The sequence below is a fragment of the Sorex araneus genome, chromosome 4 (assembly GCF_027595985.1).
Source record: "Sorex araneus isolate mSorAra2 chromosome 4, mSorAra2.pri, whole genome shotgun sequence".
Classification (NCBI taxonomy): Eukaryota; Metazoa; Chordata; class Mammalia; order Eulipotyphla; family Soricidae; genus Sorex; species Sorex araneus.
This window is the reverse complement of record NC_073305.1, coordinates 49118413-49137382: the sequence shown is the minus strand read 5'-3', so window position 1 is coordinate 49137382 and position 18970 is coordinate 49118413. Positions and strand designations below refer to the sequence as shown.

At 45.4% G+C, this 18970-nt stretch overlaps 1 protein-coding gene across 2 annotated transcripts in view; it reads left to right on the top strand.

Annotated features, from left to right (window-relative positions):
* The first annotated feature begins 15913 nt into the window (after positions 1-15913).
* The window catches only part of DCP1A (decapping mRNA 1A), a 54248-nt gene continuing 51191 nt past the window's right edge, over positions 15914-18970 (top strand). For both annotated transcript variants that reach the window (XM_055134068.1, XM_004615095.2), the window contains exon 1: positions 15914-16131. In XM_055134068.1, the coding sequence (XP_054990043.1) occupies positions 15997-16131 (135 nt within the window). In that variant the 5' untranslated portion in view covers positions 15914-15996. The remainder of the gene's footprint in view (positions 16132-18970) is intronic.

Here is an 18970-nt window from a genome sequence, read left to right as displayed (position 1 = left end):
TGAAAACATTACACTCAAATGTGCATGAGCCCCCCAGTGAGCATGTGTGCAAACACAGCAAGTGTGGGCACTGTGACCCAGATGTGTGCAAGCCCCCAACCAGATGTGTGACCGATGGCAAGCACCACAAGCAAGCATTTGCAGTCCCTGGTTATTGCAACAAAAGGAAGGAAACAGAAATGTTGACATTCACTTTAAATTAAATAATAAAGTTAGATTCAAATGCTGGGTTGAAGATGAAGAGAAATGACATTTTCTCCCCTCTCTACAACTTGGAGGACAGGCGACCCCAAAGCAGAAGGCAGCTCAATCGTTTGCTCTGTTCACTTCAGTTCTATGAAATATGCAGATCTCACAGAGGTGAGCCTGACCCATATTTTCATAAAAGGTCAGTTCTCGATTGTTAATCCATTTACCCTCTGCCAGACTCAAGAAGGATGACAGAAACGTGCTGACTTTGCCTCTGAAACCTACTTTGCATGACCAGTTTCCAGCCTGAAGGACAAAAATCCAAAGACTATTCCTGACCTTTCCAGATCAATCAAGAGAGATCTATCTACTCAAAATATTTTAAAAGCCATTGACATCTGGCAGGGTGGGGGGGAGGGGGTTGGAGTAAAAAAAAAAAAAGAATAGATTCCTTACTTATTCTGTGAAAGCACACCAAAATAGGACATTAAGATTACCTGTCAGTTTTGACTCCGCTGATGTATTTCTAGCAATTGCTGGCTACACGGCTCATTTCTTTGGGGTGATAAGCTGTTTGACGGATCTCTGACTGTTTTCTGTAGATGATGGACCTCCACCCTTCCGGGATTCGTTAACTAAAGAATCGAAGGTTTCATTTGCATATATGCCATTAGGATAAACTATGGGTAAGCATTTCCTCCTCCCAGGCCGCTGTTCTCAGTAGATCATTTCAAATGCAGCAATCAGTAGACAAGAAAACGCTGACCCGCTAGTGTTTCACCAGAGTAATCATATTTCCATTGCCTTTCCTAAACTATGGGGCAATTTAGCTGAAAAAAACAGATAAATGGAAAATTTGATACTGTGTATGTTCTCATGTGTTTCATTATTGAAGAATAACAGGGTATCAATGGAAAATAAAGATAGCACAGGGATTACTAAAAAAAAAGAAAAAAAAGATATTTCTACATGCAAGCATCCTTGTAAATCACCAATGCTTAGAAAATAGATGGCATTTAAACAGTTAGACATTAAAAATTCCAATCCCTCCAAAAAAAGCCGTTAAAACTAAGCAATACTTAGTCCCAAGAGTTCCACTTAAATTATTTTCCAGTATTAAATATTATACAAATAAATATGCCTTGTTCTATAATTACTCCTAAAAAAATAACAAAAGTCTGAAAGTGTCTGAAATGTTAGAGAAATATTAATGAGTAGCTTTTCAAAACTAGACATGGGTTTTTAAAAAATCATTTCAGCAGCTTTCATTATTTCATATTTTAAATGTCTACATTGGAGCTGGAGTGATATTACAGTGGGTAGGGTGCTTCAAGAGGCCAACCTAGGCTCGATCCCAGGCACCTCATATGGTCCCCCTAGCTCCCCCATAAGTGATCCTTGAGCATAGAGATAGGAGTAAGCCCTGAGCACCAAAACAAAGTCTATATTATATCTTTTATACAATTTTATCCAGAAAAAAATTATATTGCATGATTGTTTTTAATGTCTTTTTTTTGCATGAACTGAACCTAAGTAAAGTAGAATCACAAAGTATACAAAATGATGTTCCATTTGGTCCACATTTTAACATTACCTTTCTACACCGTCTGCCTCTGGATTTTCAATAAAAATCCTTTCACTTGAATATCTTCATCTTTGCCAGAAGACAGTTTCTAGAGCTTTGGAAAGTTGTCACGCTAATACAATCACACACAAGATGAACTGGCACGCAGCAGCTTCGGAAGACACAGGAGAGTGGGTGTTTTATTACTTCTGTACCAGATCATTGTTTCTAGGAGGTAATCCATAAATTTTTAATCTTCCTAGTGTTCTTGAGCAACACAGAGAGACCACTCCTGACCTAATTCAACCTCTTTCATTAAAGGAGTGGCAATAATTTTATTGCACAATAGAAACGGTTTATTCTATTATCTTTCCTGTTAATACTTATTGAATGTTGAAGAGTAATTTATAGCCTCCTTAAATAATGAATGTTGAGATCACCTTCAAGGCCCATAACAGGCACTGTTCCTTAAACTCAAGGTTTCATGCAATGAACGTACAGATACGTGAATGGCTTTTTTCATATTGTGAGATTATTCTCCACTAAATTATAGCATTTCACTAATTCAGAGTGGTTTTTAATATCTCCTGGTTAGCAAGATAAATTCTGTTATTAGTGCTGTTCAAAGAGAAAAGAATTTCCTAGTACTTGATACCAGTAAAAAAGACCTCAAGTTTACCAAAGTAGCATAAATGAATCTATACCCCCACTTATTATTCCACAAATCATATAATGAATGATTTGCACAAAAAAGACTACCCCTGAATTTGATGTCAGTTCTGCCTTAAATCGACCACATGCTGGAAACCCAAATTAAGATAATATGTAAACAGAAAAACAGAAAGCACTAAATCCTTTAAATTTGTGACTGTGGTTTTACCTCAAAGTGAGAGCACAATGAATAGAATAATTCAATCTTAAAGAGTCTTTCTCTGCAAATCCAATCCATAGGGGTTCAACAACTTGTTAATTTATCCTAGCTACTGAACACTCAAATTTGAAATTCAAGTGAGCTAAAATAGAACAAATGCATACATAAAATGGCAATGATGTTAATTTTTGTCAGTTAAATGAGCTTTAGCAGGCTGGAGAGAGAGATCAAAAGACAGAGTGCATGCTTCGCATGCAGCAGGTCAGCGATCAATCCAGCGCACCACCTGGTCCTCTGGTCACTTCTGGAGCAACTTTGGAGCACTGAGCTGGAAGCAGCCCCTGAGCACTATCTGATGTGGTCAAAAACAAAGAAGAGGGGGGAAAAAAACACATAGAAATGTTTAAGCAAATAAACTGTAGTATTTTAAAACTATTTTAAAGCAAGCCAGAATGGAAACTGGAGTCATAAACTACAAGAGTCTGTAGCTCTAATATATGTTACTTATGGTTCCATCATGATCTGAAATCAGCAATGCAGATTTCATACCTTCACTCATACTCTCCTTATCATCAGCTTAACAGACACTTATTTCCTTAATATCTCCAAGGGGACCAGAGAGATAGTACAAGAGGTAAAGAACTTGCCTTGCATGTGGCTGACCTTTGTAGGATCAATGGCACCATATATGGTCCCCCAAGCACCCCAAAGCACAGCCTTAGCACAGGTGGTGAGGCCCAAAAACAAAGTATAATAGTTATCCCCCAAGGGAAAAAGAAAGAGAGAATAAAAGGAGTCTGAAAGTATCTGTGAACAGTCGCAGAGAATTGCATTTAAAGGACAGCCTCTACTTTGGCTTAACGGGTTACTTCATATGCAATTGCAAAATCAATTGCCTAATGGCATTGGCAAAAATATTTTTGGTCTATAGCCACTTTGTGACTCTGCAAATTTCTGCCTTGTAGCTGACTATAAATGCAGAGCTCGAGCTAGATTTCATTTAAAAACTTAACATTGTCAAAATCTTAGCAGAGTGTTCTAGTAAATCATAGGCTTTGTTTAAAAATCTTCAGAGCACTGAAGACTCATCGCTGATGTTCTAAACAACCTGGAAGGCAGCCTGGGCCAATGGAAAGCCCTCAAAGCCAGTCCAGTCTACTTCTCATTCACATGTTGGTCTGCAGGCAGCCCCCTCTGTGAGGTGGTCTGGAGGTTGCATTTTTTCTGTTCTGTGGCTCTGTTAATTACTCAGAGTCTCAAAGTTGTCAGCACCCACCCAGCTGAACAAAGGTGGGCAGGAAGAAGTGCGGAAGGCCAATGTGCTCCTTTAAAGCTGACACACAGCACTTCTGCCAACATTCTGCTGACCAGAATTAGGTCAGAGAGTCATACCCAAACCAATGGAGCTTGGAAAATGAAGGCTATCTTTGTGCCTAAGTCAACAAAAAATAAAGGATGGTTATGCATCCTTGAAACATATACAATAATAATGAAATTTAATTTCAATTTAAATGATAACAACAACAAACTGGAGTTCATAACAAATAAGTAAGTGTGACAAACTGTGACATAGGAGGTTATTTCAAGATCAGAGCATGCTGAGATTTGAATCAGCTCTTGAGTGAGCTACCTGGCATTATGAGTACACGTTGGGAATAATAATTGTATACATGAGTTGAAAAGTTAAAAAGGAAATAAACACTTGGGGAAAAGAACTATCCATCAAGAAGAACCGCAGTGTATATAGAACCAAGCACATATTGGATGGGGAAGGGAATTGAACAGCCTGGAATACATGCTTTGCAATACAAGAGGCCTGGGTTTGATCCCCAGCACTGCGTGGTACCAAGAACCTCCAAGAGTGACCCCTGAACACAGAGCTTGGAGTTGCCACTGAGCACCACCAGATGTGGCTTAAAAGTCCAAGGAAGCTGTGTGGGGGGATGCATATGCAAGTTTTAGATATTACAATTCCATTCACGGGGCAGGAACAATAGTACAGCAGGTAGGACATTTGCCTTGCACGCAGCCAACCTGGATTCGATCCCCGACACCTAAAATAGTCCCCAAGCCCGCCAGGAGTGATCTGAGTGCACAGCCAGGAGTAACCCTGAACATTGCTGGATATGGCCCCAAAACCAATAAATAAATGCATAAGTAAATTAATAAATAAAATTCCATTCATAGATAACATTAGGTTAAATTATTGTTTTTGATTATTCTTTAGACAATTATATATGTTCAAAGAAATTTAAATAGGGAATGTGAATAAAATGAATGATATAATTTTAAAATATAACTAGGATCTGAGGAGACGACTCAAAAGACAAGAGCACGTGCTTTGCACTTGAGAGTCCCAGGTTCAGTCTCCTGCCCCATATGGTCCCGAGCACCACACCATAAAGGGCAACACAAGGTATGGTCTAAAAACACTCCAAAAGTCCCCAAATAAATAATTTTTAAATATATATATATATATCACTGTCATCCCATTGCTCATCGATTTGTTCGAGCGGGCACCAGTAATGTCTCTCATTGTGAGACTTATTGTTACTGTTTTTGGCATATCCAATATGCCACGGGTAGCTTGCCAGGCTCTGCCGTGCGGGCTCCATACTCTCGGTAGCTTTCCGGGCTCTCCGCGAACACAGGTCGGCCACGTGAAAGGCGAACGCCCTACCACTGTGCTATCACTCTAGCCCTTATATATATATATATATTTTTTTTTTTAAAACAGGACTAAAGCAATAGCACAGCGGGTAGGGCGTTTGTCTTGCACATAAACAACCCGGGTTCGATTCCTCCATCCCTCTCGGAGAGCCTGGCAAGCCACTGAGAGTATCCCGCCCGCACAGCAGAGCCTGGCAAGCTACCCGTGGCGTATTTGATATGCCAAAAACAGTAACAACAAGTCTCACAATGGAGATGTTACCGGTACCCACTCAAGCAAATCGATGAACAACGGGACAACAGTGCAACAGTGCTACAGTGCTAAATATACTATTAAATGTTCCATATTTAAGTTAAATACAGAATGTTCAATTAATAGAACAAATACAAACCTTTTTCTCGTAGGAAGGATCAAATCGTGGCCTAGGTTTGGTGTTTGTTTGGGGGCCACCCCTGTACATGACGGCTATTCCTGACTCCGTGTTTGAGGGTTGCTCCTGGCAGTGCTCAGAAGGCAGTGCAGGGACCAAACCTGGGCTCCTACAGGCCAAGCACACACTCAAGCCCTCTGAAACATATGTCTTGTAACTTACATGTTACAATGCAATGTTACTTCAATTTTCTAATTAAATATTAATTTTAAAGACAGATCTTTCAGGGGCTGGAGGGATAGCACAGCGGATAGAGCGTTTGCCTTGCACGCAGCTGACCCGGGTTCAATTCCCAGCATCCCACATGGTCTCCCAAGCACCACCAGGAGTTATTCCTGAGTGCAGAGCCAGGAGTTAACCCCTGTGCATTGCCTGGCATGACCCAAAAAGGAAAAAAAAAAAAACAGATCTTTGGTAAAAAGATGCAGGCAAGCTAATTTGATTGCATTTTGCTTTTGTGAGCTTCGCAGATGTTTTTTTTATAAATTAATGTGGCAACCCAACTCCATGCAGGTCTCAGCAGCACAAACAGCCTGTGCTCTTCTTTATTTCATATTTCATTAAAGTAATTACATTTTGCAGACATAATGCTATAGCACGTGTAATAGACTACAGTATACCATAAACATATCTCACATTGAGAAACCACCAAAAAATGACTATTTTTTTCAATACTGACTTTATTGCAGTGGTTTGCAACCTAACCCATAATATCTGAAATGTGCATGTAATCCTGTATCTCTGCTCTTCTTTATTTACAAATAGGTAACAATTACTTGTGTTGAAACTCAATATTGAGAGCTTTTGAATACCGATATTTATGAGTCATTTTCAGTTCTCTGGCTAAGCACTGTGTCGATTAAATATACAGCTATTGTTTATGTCAATGGTTGTCAGCCTGTGCCGGTTTGCAGGTGTAAAAGGCTGAAAGCTACCACTGGTTCATGCCACTGCTATGCTGATGTTAATTTGAAACGTTACCTTAGATTAAGTAGTGGGAAGCAATATAATGTACTTTCTATCTTTCTTGATATATTCATTATCAAGAATGCTATGTTGACCGTCCACTTAAGGCCCCATATGGCCAGGATCCAGAGACACACAAACGAACCTCGGTCCCGAGCAACTTGCTGCAGAGATAGAAATGGCCCTGGACTTTGCAATAGGCCGTTTCCGCTGGGCTGCTCTGGACGGAGGTAGGTGCCGTCCCTCCACCTACTCCCTAGGAACTCCGGCAGGCGCCATTTTCTAGAAGCCAGAGATAAGCTCCAGGTACGAGTGATGGTGGCGCCAAACGCCAGGCCTCACAGGCCAGGGGAGTAGTGGGCACTCCTCCATCCCCCTGCCCCAGGACTCCGAGATGATGCCACACCCGGCCACCATCTACTTAAGCTCCCACACAGCCAGGATCCAGAGACACACAAACAAACCTCGGTCCCAAGCAACTTGCTGCAGCGACCTCTTCAGACCCTAATTATTAACATTTTAGAATTCCTAAAATATCCGGCCACTCTTGCGGGGCGCTTGACATTATATTGCATCCATAACAAACAATACAAAACACATTGTCTAGCATTGCCTTTTCGGCAGGTATGAGTGGTGGTGGGTCTTGTCTCGAAATATCGAAGATAACTGAAGTAGAGAAAGAGAGGATTGTGCAAGTTGTCTGTCACACAGGCAGGGCGAGGTGTGAAATGGGGGGAAGGAAGAGAAGGAGGAGGAAGAGGAGGAGGAAGAGGAGAAGAAGAACAACAATAACAACAACATCAAAATGCTAAATTAGAGACCAATGCAATAATACAGCTGGTATGACATTTGCCTTCCATGAAGCCAACTGGGATTTGATCCCTGGCATCCCATATGGTCCCCCAAGCACCACCAGGAGTGATTCCTAAATGCAGAGCCTAGAGTAACCCCTGATCACCACAGGATGTGCCCACAAAACAAAAACAAACAAAAACAAAGAGGTAGGTGAAATACCATTTTCCCTGGCAATCAAGCAATTAACTAGATAGTGTTCCAGTCCCTTTGTTGCAGGCAGATAGGTAGGGGGCAGCTGGTAATGAGCTTTAGGGGAATAATAAAACTTAATAAATTGCCCAGCCCTGAAGTAGCCAAAAAGGCATGCAAGCACATCCCTTTGGAATGCAAATTCTGAGCTCTTTGAAGAGAGAAACTGAGGCACATCCAGATGAAGAAATGTGAGGCCCCAGAGGAAGGTAGACCCTCTCAGAAAAGAGAAGCCACAAAACCTTAAGATATTCATGAGATTGTGAAAAGACCATCAACTGTGACAAGGCCCAGTTTCAATCTTATGTATAGAGAAAACTCCAGGCTAAGACCATTTGGAGGAACGTATACAACTAAAACCCATTCAAGGCCTGCTTGCCTTTATAAACCTTACTCTCTCTTGAGCACGTCTATCTCTCTTTCTCTTCCCAATTTTTCCACTCTGGAGAAGCCTGTGTTCTCTCTTGCATATGTAGAATACATATTCCTCCTTCTCCCCTCACATCTAAGTAATTTTTTTTTAATTCAGGGGGAGGGGTTCAGGGGTAATTCCTGACTCTGAGCTCAGAGATCACTCCTGGTGGTGCTCATCTAGCACGCCAGGAATTTAAACCAGGTCAGCAGCTTGCAAAGCAAGTGCTCTACCTGCTGTGCTACAAGTCCAGCCCCAAGGTAGTAAATTTCTTCAATAAAAATTATAATGATTTTGGGGCTGGAGCAATAGCACAGCGGGTAGGGCGTTTGCCTTGCACACGGCCAACCCGGGTTCAATTCCCAGCATCCCATATGGTCCCCTGAGCACTGTCGGGAGTAATTCCTGAGTGCAGAGCCAGGAGTGATGACCCCTGTGCATCACCAGGTGTGACCCAAAAAGCAAAAAAATATATATATATATAATGATTTACTATTTGGCCTCCTCCTGAAATTCTTTTATTTTAGGGGGTGGGGCTTTTTGGTTCACACCTGGTGATTTCCAGGGGTTACTCCTGCCTCTGCACTCAGGAATCACTCCTGGAGGTGCTTGAACCCATGTCGATTGCATGCAAGGCAAATGTCCTACCCACTGTGCTATCACTCAGACCCCCTCCTCCTGAAATTCTTTTCTGCAAGGGAAGGCAATGGATTTGAAATGCCTGCGCCAAGGTTAGGACTGACTTTTCTTTTCCTACAAATTGCAATTTCTACTCTAGTGTGAGTCCATGGCTCCCAGAGAAATTGAGTGGCAGGGAATAATCTCCCACCCTGTGCAGAGCGAGTAGACTTCAAGAACAGTTTGCAGCTGCCTCATGGGGCTAATGGGACATGAGCGTCTGTGCCCTGTAGGTGCTCATAGCAGACTTTACCAGTCAAGACCTGCACCATGTCTTCCCCAGGTGGCGAAGGCGGGCTGAACAGAAAGGTGAAAGCACTCTTTCTTCTTCCTCCCACACTTTTTTTTTAATTTTATTGAATCACCGTGAGATAGTTACAAGCTTTCATGTTTGGGTTACAATCTCACAATGACCAAACACCCATCCCTCCACCAGTGCACATTCCCTACCACCACCAATATCCTGGGTATACTCCCCCTTTCCCACCCTCCCCCTGCCTCCATGGCAGACAATATTCCCCATACTCTCTCTCTGCTTTGGGGCATTATGGGAAAGCACTCTTTCTTCAGCGCTATCTCCCTTGCTCCCCACTTTACCAAGCCACCTGCGACACCAAATTCCTTACTCTTCGGGGTCATTTATTGTAGCTACATTACTCCATATGTAACAACTATTTCTTTCTTCCTGATTAGAAGCATTCATATTTATGCTTTAGTATTGACAGACTGTATGAGGTCACTTACCAGAAATGTAATTTTAAAATTCATTTAGGACTTTTAAGATAACTTGTAAATAACGTAACTTTTTTTTTTCATTTTTGGGTCCCATCCAGCCATGCACAGGAGTTACTCCTGGTTCATGCACTCAGGAATTACTCTTGGTAGTGCTCAGGGGACCATATGGGATGCTGGGAATCGAACCCAGGTCGGCTGCATGCAGGGCAAACACCCTACCTGCTGTGCTATCGCTCCAGCCCCAAACATAACATTTTAACAAATTTAACGTAACATTTTAAAATACACAGATTGGGCTCAAGTGATAGTATAGCAGGTAGAGTGCATGCCTTACATATAGTCAAGCCTGGTTTGATTCCTGGCATCCCATATGGTACCCTGAGCACCATCAGGAATAATTCCTGGGTCAGAGCCAGGAGTAACCTATGTTCCTTGCTGGGTGTGGCTCAAAAAAAACGACAGCAACAAAAATACAAAAATACAAAGGTCAGGGACAGAGACGTTATACAGGAGTAAAGTGCTTGTGGCCAATCCCCAAAAATACATTGGGTCTCCTGAGCACAGAGCCAGGAGTAAACACTGAGCACCATTGGGTTGTGGCCCAAAAACAAACAAATGAAAAACCTAAACTAAAATACAAAGCTACAGGGTTAGAGACATAGTACAGCGAGTAAGGCACTTGCCTTTCACGGCTGCAGATCTAGGCTCAATCCTTGGCACCACATATGGTCCCTCGAGCCCCCTAGGAGTGATTCCTGAGTGCAGAGTCAGTAGTAAGCCCTGAACACATCCTCAAATAAAATAAAATAATAAAATTAGTAAGCCCTCAAACAAAATATAATAAAAATTAAAATAAAATGCAAAGGTCTGCAACATAACTGAAATGAAGAATCATATCCTAAGCATGTGGTAAGGACCACATGGTGAATTTTGTAGTTATAGCAGCCCTTTGGATTTCAGTGGTGGGCCACAAACATTGGCAGTGAAACTTCAGCACACAGAGAAGTTCCATTCACAGATGAGGAGTGTAATTTAAGAGTGTGCCATGCACCATGGCTGCAAGATACATGATCTACTGGGAAGCCGAGGCTAGGAAATGCTAATCCCCAGCAAGGAAAGGAGTCATTATATGGCCTTGGGAAAATTAACTAGCTTAGTTTCTCTAACTAGAAAGACAAACAGGCTCGACAGGCTGGAGTGCAGATTTTGCCAGCAGGAGGCCTAGGTTCCATCCCTGATGTACAGCTACAAAGTAAAGAGCAGCCTCTCGGTATTACCCAAAACAGCAAAACAAGCAAATGCAAAAAGACAAATGGTGGGCTGTGGAAATAGCACAATGAGTGGGGCATTTGCCTTTCACACAGCCAGCCTGGGTTCAATTCCCGCATCCCATATGGCCCCCCAAGCACCGCCAGGAGTAATTCCTAAGCTCAGAGCCAGGAGTAACCACTGAGCATCGCTGGGTGTGACCCAAAAAGAAAAAAGAAAGACAAATGGTAATAAGCAGAGACTTTTTTTGAATAAACCTTTTACAAATCTGAGAGAGGGTTGGGGAGATGTGTGCTTAGCATGTGGGAGAGCTGGTTTAATGGTACGGCACTGCACAGTCCCCTGAGCCCTGCTGGAAGTGAACCCCAGGCAGTAATGAAAGTGACCCCCAAACAAACAAAAGTCTGAGCATGAAAGGGCAAAGGGGAGTAGAGAGATGAGAGGGAGGAAGAGGGACATAAAGCAGACACTGGAGAAAAGTTGCCAGGTTGAAAAGGAACTGAATACCTGTGTGCCTATTCAAAGGAATGATAAATGTGGGCACTGCGGAGTTCAGTGGGAGAGCACCTGCCTTGCTCATTTTGTGCAGCCAATGAGGCTCTGAATTTGATTTCTGCATTGTCCCACAGATAGCTCAGAGACTGGAGAGATAGCTCCAAGAATTCAGCACATCTTTGCATGCAGGAAGCTGGAGTTTGATCCCTGAGCTCTGCTGGTAACGATCCATGAGCAGTGAACCCAGAGTAGCCCCTAAGCACTGCGGGGCATTTCCCCCAAGCCAATGCCCCCAAAAAACTTCCAGTCTAGGGGCTGGAGCAATAGCACAGCGGGTAGGGCGTTTGCCTTGCACGCAGCCAACCGGGGTTCGATTCCCAGCATCCCATATGGTCCCCTGAGCACCACCAGGAGTAATTCCTGAATGCAGAGCCAGGAGTAACCCCTGTGCATCGCCGGGTGTGATCCAGCAATGTACTATTGCAATAAGACTGGGAAACAAAAGACTCGAAAGGGCATTTTAGGAAAGGCCTAGGAAATTGATTTTCCAAAATACTGAAGGTAGATAGGTTAGGTGAGTCACCAGTAAAGCACTTTTGTGAAATAATAATAAAACTTAAGAGATTCCCCCTTTTTTTTTTAGTAAAATAGATTTTGTTTGGAGGCTTTTAGGAAAGGGAAAGAGGGAGAGAAAGAGAGAATAACGAGTAATGCTCTCAAGAGAGTATGCAGGCTTCTCCAAAGGCAGAGAAAGCCCTACATACATCCCAGCATAAGATAAGAAAACATGAAAGCACACATCTCAAGAGGGAAGATTCAGGCACTATATGTGCTCGGATACCACATGTGCCAGCCATGTGGGCACAGGCAGTACATGGGCTCGGGCAGCACGTGCAACTTAAGAGATTTTCTAGTGGGACCAAAGAGAACATGGAATAGGTCAGGAACTTGTATGCAGCTGACCTAGATTTGATCTCTGATTCTCCACATGATCCCCTGAGCCCACCTGGAATGATTCCTGAGCCCAGAGCCAAGAATTAGTCCTTTGCACAGCAGTTATAGCCCCCAAAACAAAACAAAAAAAAAGGAGAGAGATTTCCAAGCTTTGAAGTTGCCCAAAGGCATGAAGACCACATCCTTTTGACATACATACCCTAAACTCTTTGGAGAGAAGAAACTGAGCCACTACCCAGATACAGAAGTCGAAGACTCCACCCAGAGAATGGTGGTCCCGCAGAAAAGGAGAAGCTACAGAAAAATCTATGAGATTATCAAGGGATAAAATTATGAAAAGACCATTAATGGTGCAGGCTTTTCTGTGACAACACCCAGATGATATATGCAAAATTTCAGGAAAATCCATTTGGAAGAATTTATAAAAATTCCTCCCAAAAGCCATTCAGGGTTTGCTCTTCAAGCCCAGGTTCTCCCTTAAAAGGTCTTTCACTTGCTTGTTTCCGTGTTTCTGCTTTTTTCCACTCTGGAATGGGACTGCAGGTCTCCAGCGTGCAAAGCATGCTCTCGGTCCTTTCAGCTATTGCTCAAGCCATGAAGTGACTTTTTTTATTCTGAGTATGAAAACTTCCTAAAATAGGTTGGCATTTTTAACTAGTCTAGCCCTTTCAATCAAAAACAATTTAAAAAAGGAAGTGCCTCAAATTATTTTAGGACTTCTGGGGTTGGAGTAATAGTACAGCAGTTGAGGCACTTGACTTGCACACGCCTGACCCGGGTTCAATTCTCGGCACCCCATATGGTTCCCTCTGCCAGGAGTGATTCCTAAGCATAGAGCCAGGAGTAAACCCAAAGCACTGCAGATGTGCCCCCCCCACCCCCGCCACAAGAAAGGAAGGAAGGAAGGAAGGAAGGAAGGAAGAAAGAAAGAAAGAAAGAAAGAAAGAAAGAAAGAAAGAAAGAAAGAAAGAAAGAAAGAAAGAAAGAAAGAAAGAAAGAAAGAAAGAAAGTCCTCTAGGACTTCTACGAAAAGAAAATACAGGTTTAGGTATATCTTTAAATTTTGTGCTAATTTTTTAATACTTTTTTAAAAATTGAGGTATAGCCTGTTTTTTCCTTTTTTTTTTTAAGTTTGATGGAGAGTTAAGTGGAGAGGAATACGTCTTTATCTCCAGAATTAAGGAAAGTAGGCAGAGTGTGGAATAAGGAACCCTAGGACAGAAGGCAAGAGGTCGGATTCTTTTTTTTTTTTTTTAGTTTATTTTTAATTAGAGAGTCATCGTGAGGGTACAGTTACAGATCCATACATCTTTGTGCTCATGCTTCCCCCATACAAAGTTCGATAACCCATCCCTTCACCAGTGCCCATTCTCCACCACCCGTAAACCCAACATCCCTCCCCCCCTCCCCAGTCCCGTCTCCCCCCACCCCACCCTGCCACTATGGCAGGGAATTCCCTTTTGTTCTCTCTCTCTGATTAGGTGTTGTGGTTTGCAATAAGGGTGTTGAGTGGCCATCGTGTTCAGTAAGAGGTCGGATTCTTTCTTGGAATTTTGATTTGGGATCCCATCTGACAGTGCTCAGGGGATACTCCTGTGTGGTGCTTCAGTGGCATGAGGTCCCAGGGAGGAAACCAGGTCTTCGTATGCAAAGCATGCAATACTAGACCTCTGTGCTATCTCCCAGGCCTGGGAATTCCTGGGTACCCATACTGCAAGCCTCCTGAGTAGAACTTTAAACCATGGTGTTACAATCTAGTTCCACGTAGTTCCAATTAAACTACCTGTCAAATCAGGATGACCACAACCTCCTTCCTCTCCAGGAGGAAATGTAAACTGTAAAATGAAGAGGGTCCTTGATTTCTTCACTGACAAGGCTGCTCACCTCTAGCGTACTAATTCCAACATCACCTCCTCCGTGAAGTCTTTCTAGATCCTCCTAATCAGACGGAGCTAGTGGAGCCATCCTCTAGGTTTCAAGAGAAACACTGTGCCATGGCCAGAAAGAACAGAGGTTAAGGCATTTGCTTGGCATGCAACAGTTCTGGTTCAGTTCCTGGCACCACGCATGGTCCTCCTGATACAATCAAGGGTCACTCCTGAGCAAGGGGCCAGGAAGAATCCCTGGCACCGCTGAGTGTGGCCCGAACATTCTCCACTCCACTCATTTTTTGTTTTTGTGGCGAGGGGACTGGCGGTGTCACTCAGGTGTGCAGGGGCTGGAAAGGATGCTTCCCAGAGATGCTGGGGGACCACGTGGTATGGACTATCAAACCCGGGATTCTGCAATCAAAGTGCTCAAAAGCGTTGCCGTTTATTTCTTTTTCTTTTCACGGTCAGAGAGTTAGTACAGTAGGTGGGGCACTCACTTTGCATTGCAGCCAAGCCTGAGTTCAAACCCCACACCCCTTAGGGTCCCGGGAGGCCACCAGGAGTGATTCCTGAGTGTAGAGCCAGGAGGAAGCCCTGAGCAATGCCTGCTGGGTGAGACTCAAACACCAGAGAGAAACCCTTTACCGAATAAATCGGAAGGTGGTGGGTGAGGGGATGTTCCCTCTCGCCTGTGCTTGTTTTTATACCCTTAGGCTATCTGGCTCTTTGGACCGAGTTAAAATGCACACAGGACATTCGATAAGAGAATGAGTCTTGGGGGTAGGGGGGGTCGGTCACATGAACCTCATTCTTCCGCACTCAGGGGGGCTACTCCCGGTTAGTCTGGGGAGGGGGGGCACATGGGCCTCATCCTTCTGTGCTCAGAGGACTACTCCCGGTTAGTCTTGGGGGTCAGGGATGGGAGCACTTGGGTCTCATCCTTCAGCGCTCAGGGGGTCTTGAGGGTCGCAGGTGTGGGGACGTGGGCCTCATTCTTCCGTGCTCAGGGGACTACTCCCGTTTAGTCTTGGGGGTCTGGGATGGGGGCACTTGGGCCTCATCCTTCGGCGCTCAGGGGGCCTTGGAGGTCGGGGATGGGGACACGTGTGCCTCATCCTTCCGTGCTAGGGGGTCTTTGGGGCCGGGGACACGTGAGCTTCATCCTTCCGTGCTAGGGGGTCTTTAGGGTCGGGGGCACGTGGGCCTCATCCTTCCATGCTCAGGGGGTCTTGGGAGCTGTGGTTGGGGGCACGTGGGCCTCATCTTTCCGTGCTCAGGGGGGTTGGGGGGTCGGGGCACGTGGGCCTCATGCGTTCGTGCTCAGGGGCCACGCCCGGTGTCGTCCAGGCCGGGGTCCTCCGGGTGGGATTCAGACGACGACAAAGAACGGCGAGCGCAGGGAGCGAAAGACACGGGCCAGGCCGCTCCAGGTCAAGATTTTGTTTTCCTCCGGGAAAGCCCCGAATTGTTGCTTTGGGCGGTGCTGGGGAGAGCAGCGAGGTGTGTGTGTGCGCCGGGCGAAGGTTGGGGAGGAAAGACGATCCCCCGCGCCGTCACGCCCCCGGGCCCAGGGCGCGCGCGAGGCCCGCCGAGGCAGGGAGGCCGGCGCGCCGAGCGGACGCGCAGCGCGGACGCCTTCCGCCGCCGACCCGAGTTCCGGCGCGCGGGCGCGGACGTGGCCGGAACCCGGAGCGGCGCGCGCGCGCGCGGCGGAAGGGAAGCGCGGCCGGACCCGGCCCGGCGGAAGTGGCGGCCGCGGGCGCAGCGAGGGGGGGGGCGCGGGCCGCGATGGCCTCTTCCTGTGCGCGGCTCCGCCTCCCCGCGGCCCAGGGGCTCCGGCAGCCAAGATGGAGGCGCTGAGCCGAGCCGGCCAAGAGATGAGCCTCGCGGCCCTGAAGCAGCACGACCCCTACATCACCAGCATCGCCGACCTCACGGGCCAGGTCGCGCTCTACACCTTCTGCCCCAAGGCCAACCAGTGGGTGCGTGCGGGGCCCGGGGGGCGCCGGGGGAGCCCGGGAGAGGCGGGCAGCGGGAGGAGAAGCCCCGGGAGAGACGGAGCGGGGGTGGGGGAGGGCCGGGCCGAGACCGGAACCGGCGCCGGGACCGGGCCGGGACCGAGCACTCCCCGGGGGCCCGGCTCTGTCTGGCCCCCGGGCCACCTGCCTGCCTGCCCGAAGCCCCCGGCGTGGGGCTCAGCAAGGCTCGTCAGAGAGTCCGGGAGAGCGTGTGAAGCCTCGAGGGGGCTCCTGGGGGCGAAATGACACACCGCCTTGCACGGGAAGCCCCCCTGGCAGAGGTCACTGGGGTTTTGAAGCCTGAAGTGCCGCCGGTCGCTCGCACGCTCCGAAGCGGGGGTGCCCGGGGTGCCCGGCGGTCGCCCCGGCGTGCACCGAACTGCGCCGCCTTTCCCGAGTCTTTCAGGGAAAGAAGGTTTCAGGGCACTTAGGAGAGCAACTTCCTTGCCCGTCGGAGTCCCTTGACGGCCCCGGCGGGCGGGAAGGGCCCGGGAAGTGTCTTCCCTCCTTCCAGGTCGGCGGTGATGTCACCCCCTCGTGCCGCCGTCAGTCTAGGCACGGGGAGGGCTTCTTTTTTTTTTTTTTTTTTTTGCACTTTTGCACGAGGGGTCCCTAACGTTGCATCCCTAAATGTTCATTGGTTTGTTTTGAAGAACGAGTTGTTGAACATACAATTCCTCGCTTCCTGGGCATTGGCCTTTTAAAATTCATTCCGTTCTAGGGTTCACACTTAGAAAGTAGCCCGTGGATGTTTGCTGGGTTGAATTAATAAATGATGGTCATTCACAGTTAATGGGCAGTGCTTGAAAAGAACTTCGGGAGGTTCTTAATGTGTCCTGTGCAATGTTATGGACACAATGTATTCCCTCTGTCATTTTGTGAACATCCTTTGGCTTTTATTAGCAGTTAAATCGTAGAGAAAGGTGGTTTTGTTTCTGTTTGTTTTGGCTCTTAGACCACACCCGGTGATGCTCAGGCACGCGATACTCCTGGCGGTGTTTAGGGAACCAAATGGGATGGGGGTGGGGGGAGATTTTGGTTGGGCCTCATGCATGGCAAGCACCCTACCTGCTATGCTATCTCTCCAGCCCCAACTTTTTAAAGTCTTGCTTTAGTTTTGGGTTTTTTTTTTTTCTCTGCTTCATCTCCTTGAAGAGAAAGGTGGGGTCCTGAGAGTACAGTGGGAAGGGCCTTGGCACGTACCCACCTGGGGCCAACCCCCAACACCTCCTCCCCCCAGCCATACCAGGAGTGAACCCTTTTCAGAGCCAGGAGTAAACCCTGAGCACCACAGCTGTGGCTCAAGAAGTAAAAGAGAGAGAAGGATGTGTGGAAAGCCACAAAGAACAAAGTTATAGATTGTTTTTAAAATGAGGCAGTTTTAGATAGTGCCTTAGTTTTAATGGTTTTGATCACTTTCTTGATCTGTGTGCATAAGTTTATGAACTTTGAGACAGATGGTAAAGACTTGGGTCAGGGTCTTATTGTTATGCCAACAGGCTGTTTTTTAAAAAATTAATTTTTTGTTTGGTTTTGGGACACACCCCGCAGTGCTCAGGGGTTGCTCCTGGTCAGGGTACTATATGGGGTACAGGGAATTGAGTCTGCAGTCAGTTGGACGCAAGGCAAGATCCCTATCCACTGTACTATTTCTCTGGTCCCTATATTAACCAGCTTTTGTTCCTAGTTTTTCAGACTTGGATATTTGGGGATTTTAAGGCCAGAGTGGTAGTACAGCAGTTAGGGCATTTGCCTTGCCTGTGACTGACCCTAGTACCCCATGTGTTTCCCCAAAGCCAACCAGAAACAATCCCTGAATACAAAGCCAGTAGTCAATCCTGAGCACTGCTAGGTATGACCCCCAACAAAAATATATATGTGTAGTTTTAAAAATTTTGTTTTAAATATGAAATACAAGCAATAACATGAATTTAAAAAATGAATCTGGGCTGAAGCAATAGCACAGCAGGTAGGGCATTTGCCTTGCACGAAGCTGACCCGGGTTCGATTCCCAGCATCCCTTATGGTACCCTGAGCACTGCCAGGGGTAATTCCTGAGTGCAATCATGAGTGACCCCTGTGCATCGCTGGGGGTGACCCAAAAAGCAAAAAAAAAAAAAAAAAGAATCTGCCATTTGTTCATTTGGATTTTGGCATAGAAAGCATAATCAGAATCTTTTCTCTATTTACAAAAAGTTGTAACTGCAGTGCTTTGTTTAAACAAGTGTTCCTTAACTTTGAGACTGTTGGCTAACAATTTCTATTTGAAAGGCAAACAAAAGCCTGTGAATATTTAAGAAGTAAAAGTTATGAGATATGTGTAAGCTAAGGCAATAGTACTCCTGGAAGAGTTCAAGGTGATTAATTTTTTTAAATTATCCCAATAAACTTACATTCATATGACTAATGTTTAGAGGTTTTTTGTTTTTGTTGTTTTTGTTTTTGTTTTTTTAATTTGTTTCTGAGACACATCCATTAATGCTCAGGGCTTACTCCTGACTTTGCATTCAGGGCTTACTCCTGGGTGGAGTCCTAGGGACCATAGAAGTCCAACCTTGTTTGACTAAGTGCAAAGCAAGCACCCTACCAGCTGTACAATCTCTCCGGCCCCCATATTTAAAGTTTTCTGATAGTTGATACCATGAAAATATTTAGGTCCTGGCTACATTGTTGTGTTTATGGGTTTTTTTTTTTGGTGGGTTTTTTGTTGTTGTTGTTAACATTGTAGCTGTGTTTTAAATCTAAGTACACTCTGTGACAACTCCTGAAGTGGGGTATAAGTTATACTTTATTTTGTTTGTTT